Source organism: Triturus cristatus, chromosome 12 (assembly GCF_964204655.1).
Source record: "Triturus cristatus chromosome 12, aTriCri1.1, whole genome shotgun sequence".
Lineage (NCBI taxonomy): Eukaryota > Metazoa > Chordata > Amphibia > Caudata > Salamandridae > Triturus > Triturus cristatus.
This window is the reverse complement of record NC_140595.1, coordinates 97,089,622-97,112,663: the sequence shown is the minus strand read 5'-3', so window position 1 is coordinate 97,112,663 and position 23,042 is coordinate 97,089,622. Positions and strand designations below refer to the sequence as shown.

At 45.0% G+C, this 23,042-nt stretch overlaps 1 protein-coding gene across 1 annotated transcript in view; it reads right to left on the bottom strand.

Annotated features, from left to right (window-relative positions):
* HORMAD1 (HORMA domain containing 1) overlaps nt 1-23,042 on the bottom strand; it is an 863,212-nt gene that overhangs the window by 270,458 nt on the left and 569,712 nt on the right. Inside the window, exon 11 of the mRNA XM_085638767.1 lies at nt 13,563-13,629. Coding sequence (XP_085494893.1) covers nt 13,563-13,629 — 67 coding nt within the window. The remainder of the gene's footprint in view (nt 1-13,562; nt 13,630-23,042) is intronic.

The following is a 23,042-nucleotide window of genomic DNA, read 5'->3' as shown; positions in this document are numbered from 1 at the left end:
GAGTGTAGAAGGTTGAGGCAAAACGAAAGATGACTCTGGAGTCGAGCCGGAGTTGAGCTTTTCAAGAGCCAGTCGTCTAGATAGGGGTAGACGAATATCTTCCGTTTGCGGAGAAAAGCAGCCACCACCGCCATGCACTTTGAGAATGTTCGTGGCGCGGACTTGAGGCCGAATGGCAGGACCTTGTATTGATAATACTGGCGAAATATCTGAAATCTGAGAAACTTTCGATGTTTCGCTGAGACAGGAATGTGGAAGTATGCATCCTGTAAGTCGATGGCACACATCCAGTCCCCCTGGTGAAGATGTGGGAAGATCTGGTGCAGTGCCAGCATCCTGAACTTTTCTCTTTTGACAAATCCGTTGAGTAGGCGGAGATCGAGGATGGGTCTGTACTCTCTGACCACTCCTCTTTTCTGAACAAGAAAATACCGGGAGTACACTCCTTGATTTCTCTGCCTGGTTGGAACTTCCTCTATGGCGTTTTTGGAGCGGAGAGTGGTAACTTCGTCCTTTAAAAGTTTGTTTTGGATGGGAGGGAGCGACTGTCTCCGTGGGGGTACCTGCGGAGGGGGAGATTTGAACCTCAGCAAGTAGCCACGCTCTACAATACTCAGCACCCATCTGTCGCTTGTAATGGCTTTCCACTCTTCCAGGTGAACAGTGATACTTCCTCCCACCGGAGTGGTGAACGAGAGCGGAGGAAGTAAGGTTTCACTGTTTGGAGGGCTGCTTGTTAGAGGACTGCTGCTGTTTTGTACTTCCTCTTCCTCTGCCCCGACCCCTTTGCTGAAACTGGGACCTCTGTTGGTTCTGAGAGGACCACTGGGGTGTTTGAACGCGCTGGTGAAAGGCACGTTTGTCGCCCTGGCGAAAGCGCTTCCGGAATTCTTTGCGCTTTTCCAGCCCCACAGCCTTCACGGTGTCCAACTCCGCCTTCATCTTGCTCATCTGGTCATCAGCATGAGCCCCAAACAGTGATGATCCATTAAAAGGCAGATTGAGAATTCTTTTCTGCGCGTCCGGCTTGAGGCCCGTTAGCCTGAGCCAGGCCGAACGCCGGGAGCAGACGCCATGGGAGTAGCCATGCGCTGCTAGGTCCGAGGCATCCGCCGCTGCGCTGATGATTTGGTTGGCCACCAGGCCGCCTTCTTGTAGGATCTCCGTGAAGTCCTGCCTGTCGTCTCTAGGCAGTCTGTCCACGAATCTGGTGAGGGAGTCCCAGAGGGAGCGATCATACCTCCCCAGCAGGGCTGAAGCGCTAGCCACCTTCATGTGCGAGGCAGAAGTGTTGCACATTTTCCTGCCGTAGGAGTCCATCAGTTTACTGTCCTTCTCAGGGGGGACAGAAGAAGATACTGAGGCCGAGTGGGATTTCATAGCCGCCGCCACGATTACTGAGTCTGCTGGCGGGTCCGCCCTCAAGAATAAAGGATCCTCGGTCGGAGCCCTATATTTCTTTGCTATCCTCGACGGCACAGAGCCCGCTGTAGCCGGAGTGAGGAACGTGGCCATTGCTGGTTCCAATAATCCTGGCACCAAAGAAAGCAGAGGTCTGGGAGCCGACCGATGATGCAACGTGTCAAAGATCACAGAAGTGGGCGCCTGAGGAGTGTGCAGCGCGATGTTCAACTTCTGCGCCCCTCTACCCAGAACATCTGAGAAAGTTGCGATGTCATCCACCGGGGACACTCGCGATGGAGGTGTTGAGGAGAAGGTAGGAGAGTAGTCCCGGACTGAGGACCTTGTCGATGAAGTCCCAGTGGACGACCTGGTGCGTCGCCTCTTGTGGGAACGTTCACTATGGTGAGCCCTTGACCTTGATTTGCGCTTGGACGGAGATCTTCGACGCCTTGGCGCGGAGCGACGGTCTCTGGAACGAGACCGGCGTGGTGAAATTGGCCTTGGCTCTCTCGGAGGAGACTTACTCCTGCGCGGTGGGGAATACATGCGGGAGTAGTCCGATCCCGGACTCCGACATGCGCCAGTGTTCCCATCTCGTAACCAGCGCGGTGACAGTCCGAATCGCTCTGGAGCCTTGGGGGATCCTTCAGGAGATACTTGCACGATGTGCAGTCCCGGCGATGATGACTGTTCTCCTGGGGACCTCTCCGTGGTCGCTCCAGTTTTCGCCCTCGATGTCGAACCGCTTGACGTCGACGACGTCTGCGTCACCATCGGCAAGTGTGGGGTGTGGCGTTCTGGTCTCGACGGCGGTCTCGACGCCGATCGCGGAGACCTCGATGTTGACCTCCTCTATTCTGGCACCTGACGTCGGCTAGATGACCTCGACGTCGGCTAGATGACCTCGACGTCGGCCGTGACTTCGACGGCGACATCCCTCGACGTCGACTGGGCGACTTCGACCTCTCTCGGCGCCGACTGGGCCTCGACGTCGACCTCTCTCGACGTCGGCTGGGCAGCTTCGACGTCGACCTCTCTCGCCGTCGACTGGGCGACTTCGACGTCGACCTCTCACGGCGTCGAGGTGGTTATCTTGACGTCGATCTTCCTCTCGACGTCGACCTTCTATGTCGCCGAGTGGGGGTAACCTTCGACGGCGACCGGTCCACTCGCGGCGGAATGTACGTCGCCGCATCTCTCGACGCCGACCCCCTCGAGGGTGGCGGAGAGTGTCTCGACGTCGACGGAAGCCTCAACGTCAGTCCAGACGTCACTGTACCAGCAACCTGCGAGCCCGCAGGGCTGCGCCTCGACGCCGACTTACTTTTGTGCGGCGGAGAATCTTGATGGTGGGATGAATCCCTCGACGTCGAAGTTCTCTGCCTCTTCGCCGGCACCCTCGACGTCGACGGCGAACCTCTTGGACTCCTGTTCTTTCTGGAGCCAGGGGAGCTGGTGTGTCGCCGTTTTTATACTTGCGTAGCTGAAGAAGGAGGTCTTGATGAAGAATGCTCGCCTTCACGACGGCTTCGTTCCCTCTGCAGTCCTGCATGTAATTTAATGCGCTCTCTGTCCCTCAGAGTGCGCTTAGAGAACTTCTGGCAGTGGGGACACTGGTCAGGATCGTGTTTAGATGGTAAACACACGATACACACAGAGTGTGGATCCGCCAGTGCCATCTTGTTGCCTCAAGAAGGACATTTCCTAAATAAAGGAGACATTCTGACTGGAAAAAATGCGAAAATTCACTGGACACCAGCAGAATTATCCCTTAGAAGTCAGAAAACGTCGAAAAAAGCTTGAAAAAGCTGTATTCCAAAATTTCAGTCAAAAAACTGAAGAGCTCAAGCTCCAGGATCCTCACAGAAGGAGCCGGAAAAAAGAACTGGCCCAACTGCCACCTGTAATGCATCATGGGAGCAGGGGGTCTCAGGCAGGCCTTAAAGGCACGGTCCCCCTACTCTAATGCCTTAAAGGCAGGGTGTCAGTTTTCTTGGTTTCTTGATACTCTGCTGCAGCCTACTGGCGAATGCCTACAATTACATGTTGCTTTATAGCAATAAAGCAGTGCTGTGTTATGATTTGTCTATGCTTCCTTTTTTCCTTATGGGATAGGGGTGCACTACTATGCAAATATATGTAATTTACAGCATTGCCAGGTTTTGAACATTGTTAGGCTGCAGTTATATGTTTTCACATATGTATATATATGTATATACATATATATTTTCTATATGCTCCGGGATCCCGCACATGGGCGGGGATTATTCATAGATTATGACTATTGATGAGTATCCCCTGGATGAGAATGCCTATTTTTGATAAACAGAAGGATAGCGAACATTGTCTAACGGTCCCTTATAAAAGCAATAAACAGTTTGAGCAGCCAAAACCGAGTCAAAATGAAAATCCATGGAGACAGACAATAAGTATGATTGAACCAAATGTTTCAAATAATCCGTTTATAGGCCAGAATTTTGCAGAAAAATGTATAACAACAGTGGAGCCAATATTAGAAACACAAAAGGATTCTAAACAAGGTAATGTAGACAAGTCAGTAGGACCATCTACAGAGGAATTAAGTGAATGGTTGAGAAGCTTGCAGAGAAAAGACAAAGAATCTCAGTCAATAGATTTGGCCAAACTACGAATGGTATTAGAAGAGTGAATAGTAGGAACTATTCCCACGGAGAAGTTGAAAACTTACCAGGATGAGCAGTTGCTTTTTCTGTGTAAAAGCATAACTTGGAGAGCAAAAAGTCTCCATGAAAGATTAGAAGAAGACGCAAATTAAATGGGTATAGGCATTATAAAGGTAAAAGCCCTACAGAAACCATATCAAATAGATTTCACTGAAAAGGACATGAAAATATGAATACCACAGGACGAATGAGTCAGATTAAGGAAATAATTATCTTGCTGAGAAAATGGGGAGATGTGGACAAATGGAAAAGTAGATGGTATCGAAAACGAGATGATGCCTCAGATAAAACGTTTACAGAATTCCCTGTAAGAGAAAAAGAGAAGGTAGTAACAGAATACCCTATGAGAGAAATTCCAGGAGGAGGATATGTACATGTCCCATGGACTAGGCTAGATATTTTGTCATTCACAAATGACTTCCCTCGACTACGTGAAAAACCCGCCGAGTGGTATAGACAGGTTTGTAAAATTGTCCAAAGTATTATGGATTGATCTAAACAGCCTGTTTGACATAATAGTACCAGCAGATCTATGGACAGAGTGCAAAATTATGATAGATTGGCCAACACAAGAATACCCAAGGGATCCAAAAACAGGGGCTCCAGACCCCGAGGTAATGAAGAAATACGAACAGGTTATTGCCTTTCTGAAGAATAAGGATCCACCTAAAGAGACAGATTGGGTAAAAATTGTCAGTACATGCATATTATGAGAGGCTGATCTTGGCCTTTAAACAGTTTAGTGGAGATGAAAATATGAGTGAAAAAGATCTAAGTCATTTTGTATACAGGTTTGTATATGGTCTTCGTCCAGAAATTAGTGAGATGATAAAACAACACACTGTAGATTGGCAGAATAAGAAAATAGACGAAGTATTGAGACATGCTAAATATTTCAGTGATGAGATTGAAGCTAAACAGCGAAAATGTAAAGAAAAGACTATGTGGGCACAAGTAAAGGTAGCAGAGAGACAGGAAGCTCAATTAGCGGAACAAGCGAATAATACAGGATCAAGACAAAAATTCAGTCCTGGGAAAGGTAAAGGGAATATAGAGGAAGCTAAATTCCCATGTCATAATTGCAGTAGAATAGGGCATTGGAAATCCGAGTGTAAATTTCCCCCAAGTACTAACGATGAAAATGCATCATTGAATCCACAGGTGCAGAATGAGGTGAGTGGTCAACCGCAGCGACAGCAGCGGGTTGTTACCCAACAGAATCAGGTGCCAAAACCGCCTTTTCCACAGAGCAAAAACTCCCAGAGGTATAGTAGTGAAACGGGATTCTACAACGAAGAACAGGTAATTAAGCTGCCACGTGCTAGCGCTGTTTCGCCGTATTGGCTGCAACGCGATGAGAGTGATTCAGAAGAAGGTTATTGACGGTGCCGAAAGGAGGAAGAAGGGTGCGTACTTGGCGCAACTCTAGAAGTAGACCAGTCAGGCCCCTTTGTAGATGGAAAGATTAATGATGAAAGCATTACTTTCCCAGTTGATACTGGTGCTACTCGATCAACTGTCATATCAGCTGATGTTAAGAATCTTCCTCTCGCGGATGAAACGATCCAAGTAATTGGTGTATCCAACAGGCAGATTAAAACTTACCTTACAGAGCCGGTGAAAGTTAGCATAGGGAAATTTTCTGAAATGCACCGCTTTGTCGTGTACGACACCAGTCCTGTGAATCTGTTTGGTAGAGATTTGTTGGGCAAAATGAACTGCGCTATATTTTGTACCCCGGATGGGATAGCATTTGAAACCCCGGATGAAGATGTGCTGTATAAAATGACAATGACAAACAGGGAAAATAAGGTTATTGAAACCTATGCTGTATTTAACCCTGATGAATTACCTAAAGAATTGAAACAATCTGTAAAAGCAGAAGTTTGGGATTTCACAGGAGAAGACGTGGGATTAATGAGAAATGTAGATCCAGTAAAAATAACAGTAAAAGAAGGAGTAAGTTATCCAAATGTCCCTCAATATAAATTGACACCTGAAATAATTGAAGGAGTAACTCCTGTGAATGAAAAAATGATAAAACAAGGTATTTTGAGAGAAATAATGAGTAGTCCATGTAATTCACCAATAATGGGACTGAAAAAGCTTAGTGGGAAGTTCAGGATATTACAAGATCTGAGAAAAATAAACAAAATTGTTGTGTCATGTTGTCCCATTGTACCAAATCCATCTGTGATTTTATATCAGATTCCCCATGACGCAGAATGGTATATAGTAATTGATCTATGCCATGCTTTCTTTTCCATCCCATTGCACCATGACAGTCAGCAAATTTTGCGCTTCGTTTTGGCAAGTGTATTTTGGCTTGGTGCCGAATTCCAAAGGGGTATACTGAAAGCCCCTCAATATTTAATCAGTTATTGAAGAAGTCTTCGGAAAGTCTAGAAATGCCCGAAAATTCAGTGTTAGTTCAGTATATCGATGACCTTCTTGTGGCGTCGAAAACCTGTGAGGCTTGTGAACTAGACACTATAGCCTTGCTGAACCATTTGGCAGATGGAGGACTTAAAGTGTGACGATCAAAATTTCAATTTTGCAAGAAGGAAGTACAATATTTAGGACATCACATTGAAAAAGGACTGAGAAAAATAACGATAGATAGAATCAGGATCATAAAAAGAATGAGTGCACCCGTGACCCAAAGAGAGGTGAGAATGTTTCTGGGAATGGTTGGATATTGTCGTCAATGGATCAGCAACTTTTCGTTGATCGCAAAACCTCTGGTACGACTGACAAGAAGCGATGTGAAAGATCCCATTGATTTGAACAAGGAAGAACTGGCAGCATTTAAATGATTGAGAGATGGGCTGTGTGAAGCACCTGCATTAGGTATGCCTGACTACGAGAAAGAGTTTGAGTTGTACTGCAGAGAGAGAAATGGATGTGCGCTCTCTGCGCTAATACAGAAGCATGGAAAACTGAGGAGACCAATTGCATATTTTTCATCAATGTTGGACCCAGTCACTGTGGCCCTACCTGGGTGTTTGAAAGCAGTAGCTGCTACATGCCGAAGTTTGAAACAGAGTGAGGGAATTGTGATGGGATATCCTGTGAAAGTGTTTGTACCTCATGATGTGGCAATCCTTTTGAAAATAAGTCGTATTCAGTATATGACACACAGTCGGCTGACTAAGTATGAGAAAGTTATACTAGGTGCCAAAAATGTAAGTCTTGTGAGGTGTTTAAATGTGAATCCTTCAACATTACTGCCTGATGCTGAGAATGTGGAGGTCAGAGATGAAGCAGATCATGACTGTCTGGATGTACTTGATTTCTGTACAAAACCACGACCTGACATAAAAAATGTACCCTTACCAGAAAGTGATTTCGTCATGTTCGTGGATGGATCTTGTTTGAGAACAGATGATGGAGTGTTAAGTGCAGCATATGCGGTATGTACGGTTGCAGCAGTGATGGCAGCATCATATCTGAAAGGAGTAAAATCATCACAAGTAGCTGAAATTGTTGCTTTGATTAGAGCATGCAAGATTGGAAAGAGTGTGAGAGTGACTGTGATAACTGACAGCCAGTACGGATTCGGTGTCGTACATGACTTCGGTCAAATATGGCTGCAGAGAGGCTTTTTGACATCGAGTGGAACTCCCATTAAGAATGCTGAAGTGGTTGGAAAATTGCTTGAGGCGATACAGCTGCCTAGGCAATTGGCTGTTGTGAAGTGTGCTGCCCATAGTCAAAGTGGTGATTATATAGCCACTGGCAACAAATATGCAAATGACATGGCACAATACTGTGCACGAAATCAGAATTCTATTAATCGGGCTAAGGAAAAAGAGGTGATTTCTTGCTCCTTGATGTTTACTAACATTGTGGGAACATGGGAAGAAGTGAGACAATTACAGGAAGAAGCAGGAAATGAGGAAATGAAGCAGTGGGTAAAAGCAGGATGTGCACCAAGAGAGAAGGATCATGTGTGGGTCTATCGGGATGGAAGACCAGTTATGCCTGATAGCATGATGTCTGCCATGGCACGGATGTATCATAGTCAGGGACACATAGGGAGAGATGCCATGGTCAGGTCATTTAAACAAACCTGGTACAATGCAAAATTCAGACTTGTAGCAGAAAGTCTTTGTCAGAGATGCCTAATATGTCAGCAATACAGTCCTGGAAGAAAGACAGTAGTGAGTCTAGGAACCATAGGTCGAGAAGGAGGGCCTTTTACCAGAATGCAAGTGGATTTCATTGAGATGCCTCCCTGTAATAGACTGAGGTATGTTTTGGTTATGGTCTGACTGTTTTCCAGATGGGTAGAGGCATTCCCAACTATAAGAAATGATGGGATGACAGTGGCAAAATTACTTTTGAGGGACTTTATCCCTAGATTTGGGTTCCCAGTGACAATTGAATCAGACCGAGGAGGACATTTCCATAATGAGATCATAAAACTGATTTGTGAAGCATTGAATGTACGACAAAAACTACATTGTGCCTACCGACCAGAGGCTTCTGGTGTGGTGGAACAGATGAATGGTACTATCAAAAATAGGATAGGGAAAATGTGTTTAGCCACAGGTATGAAATGGCCTGATGTCTTGCCTCTGGTACTCATGACTATTAGATCAATTCCAGATAGAACTACAGGGTTAAGCCCCCATGAAATCATCATGGGACGAGCCATGCGGCACGTGTTTATACCAGTCAACAAGCTGATGACTATAACTGATGACATGGTGTTGGAATACTGTGAAAGCCTGGCTGACGCAGTTCATTCTGTGTTTCATCAGGTTGGAGCGGATGCCACCACCCTTGAAAAGAAGCCAGCCCATGATCTAAGCCCAGGGGACTGGGTGAGAGTAAAAGTACACAGAAGAAGAAACTGTTTGGTTCCAAGGCGGGGAAAACCAAGACAAGTCATCTTGACCACAACAACAGCTGTAAAGTGTGCTGGATTGAAAAACTGGATCCATGCAAGCCATACATGGAGAATTCCAAATCCAGTGGACAGCACAGAAAAGGAGTATTTTGATGAATCAGAATCCAGTACTGAGTCAGATGACGGAGAGCCAAAAACTAAAGAAAACCCTGAAAGTGGGGAAGCAGAACAAAGTTTAACATATGTTCCAAGAAGTATTTCCCTGAGAAGAAGGTTACAGATTTCTGATACCAGTTCAGACTCAGAGACCGAACAAGGAGCGAAGTGTTCAAGGGAAAAACAAGGGAAAACCAAAGAAAAAGACAGTGAAGAGACAATAAAAGAGATTCATGAAAAGGAAGTGCCAGATGAAATATTGAGAGAAATTCCACCCATTTAGATGGACAGGTGCCAGATACAGAGAGAGAGGGAAAGATTATTGCGGAAGACCCCCGAGGAGGTGTAGGGAACTCCAACACTCAGTTAGAAGCAGGGACAAGTAGTCAGCAGGAAGATTGCGTGTCGGAGATTTGAGGAGGGACAGAAGTAGGGAAAACAAAACAAGAGGTGGAAAAAGAAACTGTTGAGAGTAAAAAGCAAGTTGAAACAGAATCGGAGGAAAGCGAAGATGAAATACCTGAAGGTCGAGTTCTAAGGAAGAGAGCTTGGAGAACTGAAAAGAATGATAAATGAAATAGATTGAAAAGAGCAGCAAAAGATGACGTTTGGCCGAATAAAATAAAAAGATTGAGATATCGACTGACACGGGTGAATTCACCAAGGGCTGAACAGGTGAATGAAGTAACAAGTCAGGAGGAATCAAAAGACGAAGAAACCATTGTAATTAAAGAGAGTAAAAGAACAAGAAAACCTAACCAGAAGTATAAATCCCCAGAATGGACGTATGTGGCCCTGCCTGAAGTAAAAGAAGAGGCGGATAGCCAAGGAAATCCAGAGGTGGTTGTACCAGAAGTGGTTGAGGAAGACGAAGAATCGGAAATCCTGAGAGTTATCTTGTCCGATATTGGAGAAGAAGCGGATGTTCAGGACATTCTGTATACAGATCACAAAGGAAAAGTGAAAGACGATGAAATGCCAAACTGAATGAGATAAGAAAACAACTGATGGAAAGACAATAAAAATACAGAAAAAGATAAAAACTGGTAGAACCGAGTAGGTGCTTAGAGCCTTGGGTTAGAAAACTAGTTGTGAAGTAGAAGAGGCTATGTCAAAAGACACAGTCTATTTTAGCAAAGATGGCAAACATGGATAGTAGAAAAGATAGATGTACATTTTTGAAGAGATGGTGTAAAATGTGTTGTTATTGTACAGGATTATTAATGCTTCTATGGAGTGTACTTGCTCTCCTGATCTCAATTAAAGTTACTATAGATACAATAGAAGGACATAGTGAAAACATAACTAATATAGGGAAGATTCAAAAGGTAGTTCCGACTAGAATAGATAAAAACTATTTACATAAAGACAGGTCTATAACTAATTTTTTTAATAATGTGTTTTCGAAATTGTGTAAAGACAATGGATGTAAGGGACAGCTATGTCTGTATGCAGTTACCTGCCTCTGTATCGGAGGGAGTGACTTATCACCACCTTCCAGTAACTCATGGAATAACATGTAGTGTAATAGCTAGTCTATTTTATCAAACAGGGAAATTAGAATATTATTTTTCAGATGTAGATACTATATTTTCACAAGTACCGTCAATTAACAAGCTAAACAAGGTAAAACCTACAAAGGTATTAGGTGAATTTTTCTTAGAGACTACAGAACTAACATTAGAATACATATTTGAAAACAATTTTGACTTGCAGTTTAAAGAAAGAGGAAAAGATATTTTTAGACATGGTTGAATAAAGGAGACTGAAAATGCAAAGAATGGCATCTGAAGGAAAGGTGGATAAAACAGTCTGGGATGTAGAACTGGAAAAACACTTGAAAGGGGAAAATAGTCCAACTATGGCTTTAGATTGGCCTCAGAAAGGGAAATGATGTATTAGAAGGAATCAAACTGCATATGATAACTATTCTGTAGGGAATAGCGAATGCCATGATACATACCGAATCATGGGTGGATGGGGATTTAAAGGTGGGAAAGATCCAGTTTTTCCTGGGTTATATTTCATTTGTGGGAACAGGGCATATTATCGTTTGCGAGACCATTGGTGTGGCACATGTTATGTGGGCCTGGTCTTTCCGAAGATTTTTCACAAAACTAGAGAAGAAGATGGTGTACATACTTTAGGTAGTAATTTAGCACATAGTAAAAGAGAATCTTGGTCAGAAATTGTAGGTGATATTTTTTGAGCACTGATACCAGCAGTGGGAATATCTCTGAATGCAAACAGAATTAGAAGACTGTCAACAGTAGTGGATCGCTTGTCAACAAGCACCGCTGGAGGATTTTTATTGGTAAACACTGAAATGGTTGCCATGCGTGCTATGGTAATGTAAAATCGACTTGCCCTTGATATATTATTGGCAAAAGAGGGTGGAGTCTGTGGAATGCTGAAAGTTCAACATTGTTGTACTTACATTCCTGATGAAAGTAAAGATTTGAAAATTTATATTAAAATATTACAGAATTGCATGACGAAATTGTACCACTGGAGGTTGAAGGTGTATGGGAAAAGATTGGAAGAAAAATATCAGCTATTAAAGATTTCTTAGTAAATTTAGGTAGTACCTTTTTAGGCAAAATATTATTTCCATTAACATGTGTGATTTTCATAGTATTAATAATAAGATTAGAGTGTATCTGTCGTAAAAAGAATAAAAACCAGAAAAAGTTAAAAAGAGAAAATTTAAGGAGAAAAGACATAAAACAAGAGAGATAATTTGATGGAGATAGAATTGGAGGAAGTTAAGGAGAGTATGTACAAATCAGCAAAAAGAGAAGAAACAGGGGAAACTGAATTATGAATAAAAGCAAGAAATCATTTTGAAATTCCGTAAAATAGATACAAAATTTTGATGGTGTGGTGATATAATCACCAAAGGGGGGATTGATGGAGCGGGTAGTATAAAATTTTGTATACCCCCCCCATTTCTGCATGTTTATATCAATCCGAGTAATCTATTAATTGTAATAATATTAATCAGTTTGAAGTGATATCTAATCAACTATATTAATGAAAGAATTACACGTGGGATTTGCATTTGCATGGCTGAAATAATTTTTATACTATTATATGTACGCATACTAATGGTAGAAAATTAGAATATTGCATGATATATGTTGCTTTTGTGACGTGATGGTAAGTTGCACCAGATGACATCGTTGGGTGAATATAAACGCTTTGAATGTTGCTATCATGCTAGATAATTACATACACATAAGGGAATTAGTGAGGGTTTAACATTTTATTAGCCATTTCAATGTTTTAATTACGTTTTGTGTTTGTTTTGCTTAAGTTGACCGATGTGGGCCTTCGTAAAGATGACTGACTTCGACATGGCGGCCCTAGTCACCGTTCCACGAGGTTTCGGGTGAAGTGCGCCTGCGCCACAGCCAGCAACAAGTGGCCTCGTCCTGACCCCATGAAAGATGTACCCATCGAGGACGCACTGGGAGAGTTGCCAAGACTATTAAACAAAAGACTGTATTTAAAACCAGAACCAGCAAGTGTGATGACCTAACCAAATAGACTATGTGAGAACTTCACCGAACGACCCCAAACCCTCCAATCAGGACTGCCTAAAACTGATTTTAGTTACATCTTTACATTACATTTATTATAAAAGATGGTAGAATAGTGAGTTAAAAAAAGAATGCAGAGAATGCTGACGCTGACGGAGAGGACGGTGACACTGCTGGACAGTTGTTTTCCTGAATCTTTGACAGACTGAATTGCTGCCTGACTTTGATGAATTAAAGACTTTTCACGACTTGATTGACTTAGAGGACGACTAATAGCCAGATTAGGTAAATATGATGTTCCGTTGTTTGGTTTATGACTTTTTTAAATTTGCAATTAATTAGATAAACAAAATTATTATTCTAACAAACAAATGTGTTGGGTAATTAGAATAAGATTAAATGTGGATTAAAGAATTGAGTCACCAAATATCCAATTTCAACTAACTGATCTATCGACTAAATGGAGGGAATATCTCAAGGTTCTGAGTTTAATAAAGGTACTTAATGTACGTTCATGTGAATTAAGTTCTTTAGGTGAAAAGGTATTCCTTTCATGTCAGCCTTTGGAAAATGTATCTCTCCCATGAGAACGAATCAATGAAGTGTGAGTGTTGGTGTTATGGGCCCCACCAATGAATGTATTGAGTGAGTATGCTAGAACGATATTTGGTCTGTGACGAAGGGAGGATTTAAAATTCCAGGCTGCATCACTGTAACTACTGCCTAATCACAATACATTTTAAGGGTATGCCAACATTTTAAGATGAGAAAAACATAAACTACTATGAAGTCCTGATGTACTTGCAGAATTCTGGACAAGTCTTATTTTAATGTGCATGTTGCACATCTCTTTGACAGTCCTACAAATATTGTTCACAATCCTAAATTGCTTACATGTTTTACCTTCCAATCTGAAATCTTCAGTCCCCTTTGTCATGTTCTCCAATTTACATTCTGAGCTCACATCCTCCTAAAAATAATGTAAAATGTTGCATTTCATATTTTTTATTTAGTTTTTTCAGAGTAAAAATATTTGCAACAACATTTCTAAATAGAACATTTCACTCGAGAAAATTCCACTTGTAAGCTCTCTACCGCAAATTGAATAATTATTTTCTACCAGTGTCCGGATTTAAATCAACAGAGGCGCTGTTAATCAAGAAGACACTGCACTCGCACTTTAATAATAATGACGCTCTCCCTTCACCTGGAAGTCTGTGCTGCTCCTGTGCGCTATTTTCGTCTATTCTCCTTCTCGTGATTGAACCCAGCAAGAGCGTTCAGAAGACAGAGGGCAGGGCGAAAGTAAAAAGAAAGACTGATTTGAACAAGGGGAGCATATTTTGTGCTCTTTTACTGCTGAAGAAAACAAGTTACTTACCTGTAACTTTGGTTCCCCAGTACTGGTAACTTTCATAGATTCTCATGCTTTGTATCATTCCCCGTCGTCAGAATAGGAGCCTCGGTAAATAAAAAATATCATAACCATAGAAACAAAAGAGAAAATAGGCTTAGGCTGTGAGAAGTTGGCCTGATGTATGAGGTCACTAGTTCTAGTGTACACCTTATATCAGTCCAAACAACCCTTATGGCGATTGGTTGTAAAGTCAACCTTATAGACCAGCTATCCTAGTGGTAGCATGGACAAGAGCAGTCTTAGGCTAAACTCTGAATGGCATGTGAAGCCAGCTGTGATACCATCTATAATCCCTTGAATACCAAATGAAAGGACACCACAACAGATATATATATAAAATAAAGTGTATTTATTCTAGTCAAACCCTCAGCACTCTTTATGAGATTAGAGGTAAGTACAACACAGTCTTATTCAAGCATACATTAAGTCACACAGGTAAGTAATGCAGTTAGGCCCTAGGCGCCACGCAAACCATATACTAAAGAAGTGGTGTAAGGACCACTGTCACGGAAATAGGATAGGCCTAGGCCTAGGGAATCGCTGGGGCTACACTACACTAGCAACAGTTAGGAAGTGGGAGGCCCACGGGATTCAGGTGCAGAGTGGAAACACTCACGCGTAATGCGTAAAAGTCGATAGAATTACTAGCAGTTAGAAATTAACAGTTTAAGGACACTTCTGAAGCAGCTAGAGAGTCGAGACTCGGAAACTAGACCCTAGGATAGTCACTACCCTTGTGAGCACCGAAGTACCCAAGTTACCTAGCCCACAGGCTGCGGGTGCATAGGTGTGAACTTGCGTCGGGTTTCGTCGTGGACTTCTATGGATGCCTGAAGGAAAGTTGCTGACAGGCGGTCAGTGAAGAGTACATAAACAAAGGGATCCACCCGCAAGTGCAATAGATCAAGAGACTCCCGTTCATACCATGTGTGTCCCACGGTCGTGGAGAATACACATCAGTTGTTAAAATACCCCTCACACACCAAAAGGGCCCTTGGTGTCATGCTTCATCATAGGGGTCTTCCCGCCCCTCTACGGGACGGGGCGTGCTACGACCAACGTATACGTGGGAGCACTGTTCTTAATGAGACTACTATGTGTAGTGCAAGGGTGTGCAAGGAAGGGTCAGGAGTGAATGGAGAGTGATTTAAAAAATACCTGGCTCACTGGACTAGGAAATTTTTTTTATTCTGCCATCTAAGCTGGTATTAGTAAAAAGGTGGGGGTGGAGGGTGTATGCCTCAATGAGCTTGACCTCCTGGTGTCGACATGTTTCGAAGCTTCCCCAAGCTTCTTCGTCAGGACCTAAAAGATCCCTTCCAACGACGCACTGTGATGTGGTAAAAAATAGTAGGTGAAAAAATCAAAGAGGAGGTAAATAGCCTCCAAAAGTTGGTAACGCCCCAATGGGTCTTACATACTCCTTTTAACCTAAAAGGAGAGAATGGTATGAATGAGAGATACACAAGACATTATTGTAATATGGATAGAAGTTCATTCCGTCGTGTTAGAACAGTGATCTGAAAAAGGAAGTGAATGATGATCGTCTTCTAACGCTATCACGTGATCTGTGATAAAAATACTGTGTGACATACTACATCAAAAACATAACATAACAAAACACAACATAAAACACACACTCTATTCAGAAAGGAAACGAAGTTCCTGTAGGGCGAAATATAATAGTGGTTGTTTGCATGCCCAACAAAGCAAAGAGTAAAACATACTTGCTGCAAAAAGAACAATATCCTCATGAGCTCAATTACCGAGTGGTTGGAGTGCCAAAATAGGCTACCTAAGTAACGGGAGAAAGAGACTGTAATCCAATCGTCAATATTGCAAAGGTACATCCTCCACCTGCCGGCTGTGCCGTACTTACGCCTCCAAGGATCAGTGTCCTGCCCAAATAACCACCCCGGTCGGCTCCGTCGATAAATTCAGACTGGAGATTTCGTAGTTTAAATACCCACACCAATCAGGGAATCCGCGCCAAACAGCCCCGTTTGACGGACCAATAGAAGGCAACCTGCTCGCAAAGTTAGTGGAAACCTGCAGGCGCTGCTTCACGGGACCCGGTGCCGGAAGTTAAAAGCGGCCGGGTCACCGTGGTGAGATCGCAAAGGACTCCCTAGAGGGAGAGAGGTGTCTATGTAAGATGCCTGATAGAACGCTGACCGTGGGACACACATGGTATGAACGGGAGTCTCTTGATCTATTGCACTTGCGGGTGGATCCCTTTGTTTATGTACGCTTTATTGGGAGGAAGTATCCACCTCCACCACTCGTTGAGTGGAACCTCTCTACTCCCTGTAGGAGAGTAGGGTCTGCTTTCTATGTTCACCCCCACTTTTTGCTTTTGCTTTACTGGTTTACGACTTAGATGTGGCTGTGGGCCTGCTAATCAGACCCACAGCCCTGCTGTTCTCTCTCTAAATTAATACTATGTACTTTAGGTGCATAACCCATTTGGATAGGATCACCTTATTGGCCCCTGTACAGTGTACCCTAGGTACCCAGGGCATAGGTGTACCCTAGGCCTACCAGGGGCTGCAGCATGTATTGTGCCACCCCTGGCCTGGCCTTCCATTTTGACACAACTGGCTGATCACTCAGCTGGGGCAAGGTCGTGTAATCACCCCTTGCTTAGGTGTAGTATTCCTATACCTAACTTACATATAGACACATGTGTACCTATCAGTCACTCCTATGGCAGGCCTTGACAATCCTGGAGGCAGAGTGCTTGGTAACATGTGAGATGGTGCTCTAGCATGAGCTGAGCCTGTCTGCAGCTTTCGGAACCATGTCCTTATAGCTGTTCTATGATATAGCCTACCATATACTCTTAAAGTACCTTATAATCTTAGACGGTTATGGTAACTATGGTTTGGCTTTATCAAAACATGTCGTGTAAGGTGTCTAACACTCGGGAATAATACCCCCATGCCATTTCTGGGCATGAGAATATTATTCCCCCCTTCTAGAGGGAAAGACATGTTAAAATCATACTTCAACTGTTAGCCTCTGACCAAAGCCTCAGCATCACAAAATGGATGCTGCTGCCACGACACAAGTCTGACCTCCTGCAGCTGGGAGTGATCCCAGCCAGGGAGGCCTGGACAATAGGTTTCCTGCTTGGGGAGGTGCTAGCACCTCCCCAGACAGCCTTTAGTGTATTGGGGCAGGGTGGGCTGAAAGGAATGAGACATGCCTGGGGCACACAAGGTGTTCCTTGCATAGTCCAGTTCAAACCGGCGCTGGGGCACTCCAGCCCCAGCTCTGGCGCGAAACTGGACAAAGGGAAGTGGGTGTAACCACCCCCTCCCAGGTCCCACCCATAAGGCGTGACCTAGCAGGTATCCCAGCCCCCCAGATTAGTATAAGAGTGGGAGTTGGGCCTCAAGACTTTAGATTATCCTGAACCTGCAAAACTGAACAGAAACTCTGGACCTTCGACATTCGACGAAAGAAGAAGACTGAAGAATCTCCCTTGTAGCCAAGGAGTGGCTACCCTGTGCAAACAGGCACCATCAAGTGACTACCCTTTGCTTTGTGAAACGTTCGACGAGGAACCGACTGCAGAGCCCGACCAGAGCCTTGATTTCCAGACTTCTCCGACCCTCATCCACATCTGCAGCAGAGCTGAGATCCGTGGAGGCGACGAGCGACGTGGGACCGGCTACCTGGGAAAAGTGGCTAGTAACTTACAGCGCAGCTTCTGAGGTACCCTCGAAGTTGTGCACCGGGGATTGAGAAGCCCCAACCCCAAGCACCATCTGCACCGAAGACCAGCCCCCCACACTCCACGAGTCCTGCGTGGGGCCCTTCAGCATTTTCCTGCTTGCCGCGTCTGTCCGGTTGCTTGCCCGCTGGCTAGTGGCCTTTGTGACGACGCTCCCTGAAATCTTCTGCGCTGGTTTGGCTCCTCCAGACTGGCTCCCGCTTCTCTGCAAAGAAGAAGCACCCCAGACCTTCCTGGTCTGCACCAGAAGCAAGTCCTTTGTTCTTCGTGGGTTCCGCTTGCCAAGGCTTGGTGAGTCCTAGTCCAACTTCGACGCCGCCGACAGCAAGAGCCTTCGTGGGACAGCTCGCCTCCTGGTCCTGGTCGTCCTCGACGCTTCCTGGTCCTCCTGGCTGCAGCGACAAGCTTCACCTTCACCTGCAACTCTTCACGACATCGCCTGGTTCCTTCCTGGTTCCACGTGGTCACTGGCTAGTGACCTTGACTCTGTCCCCTCTGCTTGCAGGTTTCTTCTCTTCTTGATCCCAGCCTTGGGATCCACCGGACACTCTTCACTGACTGCCTGTCAGCATCTTTCTTCAGGCATCCATAGGAGTCGACGACGAAAACGACGCATCTTCACCCCTATGCACCCGCAGCCTGTGGGCTAGGTAACTTGGGTACTCCGGTGCTCATCAGGATAGTGACTATCCTAGTGTCTAGTTTTCAAGTCTCAACTTCCTAGCTACTCCGGAAGTGTCCTAAATCTATCTATTTCTAAACTGTAATATTGCTATTGACTTTTACGCATTACGCGTGAGTGTTTCCACTCTGCACACGAATCCCGTGGGCCTCCCACTTCCTAACTAACGCTAGTGTAGTGTAGCCCCAGCGATTCCCTAGGCCTAGGCCTACTCTATTTCCGTGACAGTGGTTCTTATACCACTTACTTAGTATATGGTTTGCGTGGCCCCTAGGGCCTAACTGTATTACTTACCTGTGTGACTTACTGTATGCATTAATAAGACTGTGTTGTACTTACCTCTAAACTCATAAAGAGTGCTGAGGGTTTGCTTAGAATAAATACACTTTATTTTATATATATATCTGTTGTGGTGTCCTTTCATTTGGTATTCAAGGGATTATATATGGTATCACAGCTGGCTTCACATGCCATTCAGAGTTTAGCCTAAGACTGCTCTTGTCCATGCTACCACTAGGATAGCTGGTCTATAAGGTTGACTTTACAACCAATCACCATAAGGGTATTTGGACTGATATAAGGTGTACACTATAACTAGTGACATCATACATCAGGCCAACTACTCACATTGGTGAGCAGCGGTTGGGATCTGAGCTTGCTGTTGTAATACCATTGTAATCTCGAGATACTAAATTGAAAGATCACACAGATATTGTCTAGGTACATATAACATAGATTATTATACTTAAGTCCTACTGGACTTTGTAGTTGTAGGTTGAAGGGAATAACACACCCTGACTACAACTACTAGAAAGGTTTAGTAGATACAACTAGTGTAGGTAGGTGCACACACCACACCCTCACTAGATCATGCCTCTGGGAGGAGATCAAGTAGATGCTCTCTCAGGAGGGGCAGGTCTGCAGAAGACCCCCTCTAGGTATGATACCTTAACATTCCAGGAGATGAGACACTTGTGTACCTCCAGAGGAATAAAACAGGGTGCAAACCCTACCCTCATTCAGTTAAGACAACTCCTAGAGGAGTATGATGCTCAGAGGGCATCTCAGGAAGGTGCCCTAGGCACAGAGGAGGGTCTACCCACCACAGAGGAGTCAGATGGGGCTTCAGATGGGGAGGTAGACAGCCAGAGCCAAGTAAAGAGACTTAGCCAGGCTAACTTAAGTTTACATGGGAGTTTGCATGGGGTCCCCCCATACAGACCCACAAGTAGACATTCACAGAGAAACAGGAGGGACAGATCCCCTTCAAGGGAATCCATCCACTCCCATGTCTCTAACATCTCTAATGCTTCCTCTCACAGGGGAATGACTTCACCTGAGAGAAAGGAGCATGCAGCCAGAATGAGGGAGGCTAATCTGAGGATTCAGAGGGAAGAACTTGCCCTTGCCAAAGAAAAGCTTGCTCTGGCTAGAGAACAAAAGTTAAGTGGGTTAGAACCCACTGGTGGCAGCAACATTCCTAGAGATAGAGACAGGCACTATGATAATAGAAACCTGAGCAAGATTGTCCCTCCCTACAAGTGTGGGGATGACATCCACAAATGGATAACTGCTTTGGAGAGAGCTTGCAAAGTACAGCAGGTACCCCAAAGTCAGTGGGCAGCTATCTTGTGGCTCTCCTTCTCTGAGAAAGGAAGAGACAAGCTCCTCACAGTTAGTGATGAGGATGCAGATAATTACACTGTCCTGAAGAGTGCTCTGATTGATGGGTTTGGCCTAACCACTGAACAATACAGGTTGTTGTTCAGGGATACCCAGAAGACACAGACTCAGGACTGGACTGACTTTGTAGATTGTGCCACTAAGGCTCTGGAAGGCTGGCTATTGGGAAGTAAGGTTAAGGACTATACAGGATTGTATAATTTGATCATGAGAGAACAAATACTTAACAACTGTCAAAACCAGCTATTGCATCAACACCTGATTGATTCTGATCTGACTTCTCCCCAAGAATTGGGAAAGAAGGCAGATAGATGGGTCAGGACTAGAGTTAAGCAGAAAAACCAGAACCAGGGCGGTGATCAGAAAAAGGCAGACCAGAAGGGTAATGAGCAGAAACAAAAAGACCAGAAGTCTTCACCAGGCCCCCAAAAGGCTCAGGGGGAGGGTGGTTCCAAAAAGGATAAGAAGAAAGATGGCCAAAAGAAACCATGGTGCAACTATTGTAAGTCTACCTCACATTGGTTTAGTGAGTGCACCAAAAAGGATAAGCCCCCAGCCACCATTGCCCCTAAGGCAACTGTACCCCCTAGTTCAGCTGTAAGTGGTGGTTCCCAGCAAAAGGGTGTAGTAGGGTTAACCCTGGGAACTGAGGAGGACTCTGGCCTAGTCAGAGTACCTACTCAGGCTGTCCTGATCTGTGATGGGGACTTAGCTTTGTCCTCTACTGTAGGCCCCAGTAACCTGGGCAAGTACAGACAGACACCTTTTATCAACCAAAGAATGGCTCAGGCCTACAGGGACACTGGGGCTAGTGTCACAATGGTGACACCTGCTTTTGTGGACCCTGGACAGATCATACTAGGTGAGAATTACCTAGTGACCAACGCTAGCAATGCCACTACCTCCCATAGTGTGGCTATTGTTAACTTCTCCTGGGGAGGGGTAACTGGCCTCAAGAAAGTTGTTGTTAGTTCAGACCTTCCTGTAGAGTGTTTACTGGGCAATGATCTTGAAACTTCAGTTTGGTCTGAAGTGGAGTATAGGACCCATGCAGAAATGCTGGGGATAGATGCACATGTCCTTGCTGTGACCAGGTCACAGGCCAAAAGGTGCAACACTGAACAAGTGCTGGATCCTGAAACTATGGACCAGTCACAATCCAAGAGAAAGAGCAGTAGGGTTAAGGCTGTGCCTTCCCCCCTGCCTCAGGTGGTGGATCAGCCCTCCCAGGAGGATGATTCTGAGAGCCCTGAAGGAACTGTCCTAGAAGAACTTGAACCTGATCAGGTTGAGTTTCTTGGGACAGGGGGACCTTCAAGGGCAGATCTGAGGCAGGCTCAATTAGACTGCCCCTCTCTTGAACCCCTCAGACAGCTGGCTGCTGCTGAGGCTGCAGGGAATGCTCAAGGTACCCATAGAGTGTATTGGGATGAAGGGCTACTGTACTCAGAGGCTAGAGACCCCAAGCCTGGTGCATCCAGGAGGTTGGTCATACCACTGAAGTTCAGAGGCTTCCTTCTAACCTTGGCCCATGATATTCCCCTTGCAGGACATTTAGGCCAGAACAAGACTTGGGACAGGCTTGTCCCTCACTTTCACTGGCCCCATATGTCAGAAGATACTAAGGAGTTTTGTCGCTCCTGTGTCACCTGCCAAGCCAGTGGCAAATCAGGTGGCACCACAAAGGCCCCCCTCATACCACTACCTGTGGTGGGGGTCCCCTTTGAAAGAGTGGGCATAGATATTGTAGGACCAATGGACCCACAAACAGCATCTGGGCACAGATTCATACTGGTGATAGTGGACCATGCCACCAGGTACCCAGAAGCAATTCCCCTGAGGACCACAACAGCCCCTGTTGTGGCAAGGGCCCTGCTTGGAGTATTCTCCAGAGTGGGCTTTCCAAAGGAGGTCATTTCTGACAGAGGTGCCAACTTTATGTCAGGATACTTGACTGCAATGTGGAAGGAGTGTGGTGTTAACTATAAGTTCACCACACCCTATCACCCACAGTGCAATGGGCTTGTTGAGAGATTCAACAAGACCCTAAAGGGAATGATAAAAGGATTACCAGACAAGCTTAGGCGAAGATGGGACATCCTTTTACCCTGCCTTCTGTTTGCTTACAGAGAGGTCCCACAAAAGGGGGTTGGCTACAGCCCTTTTGAGCTTTTGTTTGGGCATCCTGTAAGAGGACCCCTGTGTTTGGTGAAGGAAGGATGGGAGAGACCTCTCAGACAACCCAAACTAGACATAGTGGATTATGTACTTGGTCTCCGCTCCAGGATGGCAGAGTATATGAAGAAGGCTTCTAAAAACCTTGAGGCAAGCCAAGAACTCCAAAAAGCTTGGCATGACCAAAAGGCTGTACTGACTGTTTACCAGCCAGGACAGAAAGTGTGGGTGTTGGAGCCAGTGGCCCCAGCAGCCCTCCAAGACAAATGGTCTGGACCCCACACTATTGTTGAGAAAAAGGGAGAAGTCACCTACTTGGTGGACCTTGGGACTCCCAGAAGCCCCCACAGGGTGCTTCATGTCAACAGATTGAAGGCATATGTTGACAGGGCAGACATGGGGCTACTCATGGCTACAGATGAGGGGCAGGAGGAAGAGAGTGACCCTCTCCCAGACCTGTTGACTCAGAACCCTGATGATGGCTCAGTTGATGGTGTGGTCTTTTCTGACAGCCTCACTGTCCATCAGCAACAGGACTGCAGACAAGTTCTGCAGGCCTACAGACATATGTTCTCTCTGACCCCAAGTCAGACAAACTGGTGCACCCATGAGGTGGACACTGGTGACAGTCTGCCTGTGAAGAGTAAAATCTACAGGCAACCTGACCATGTCAGGGACTGCATAAAA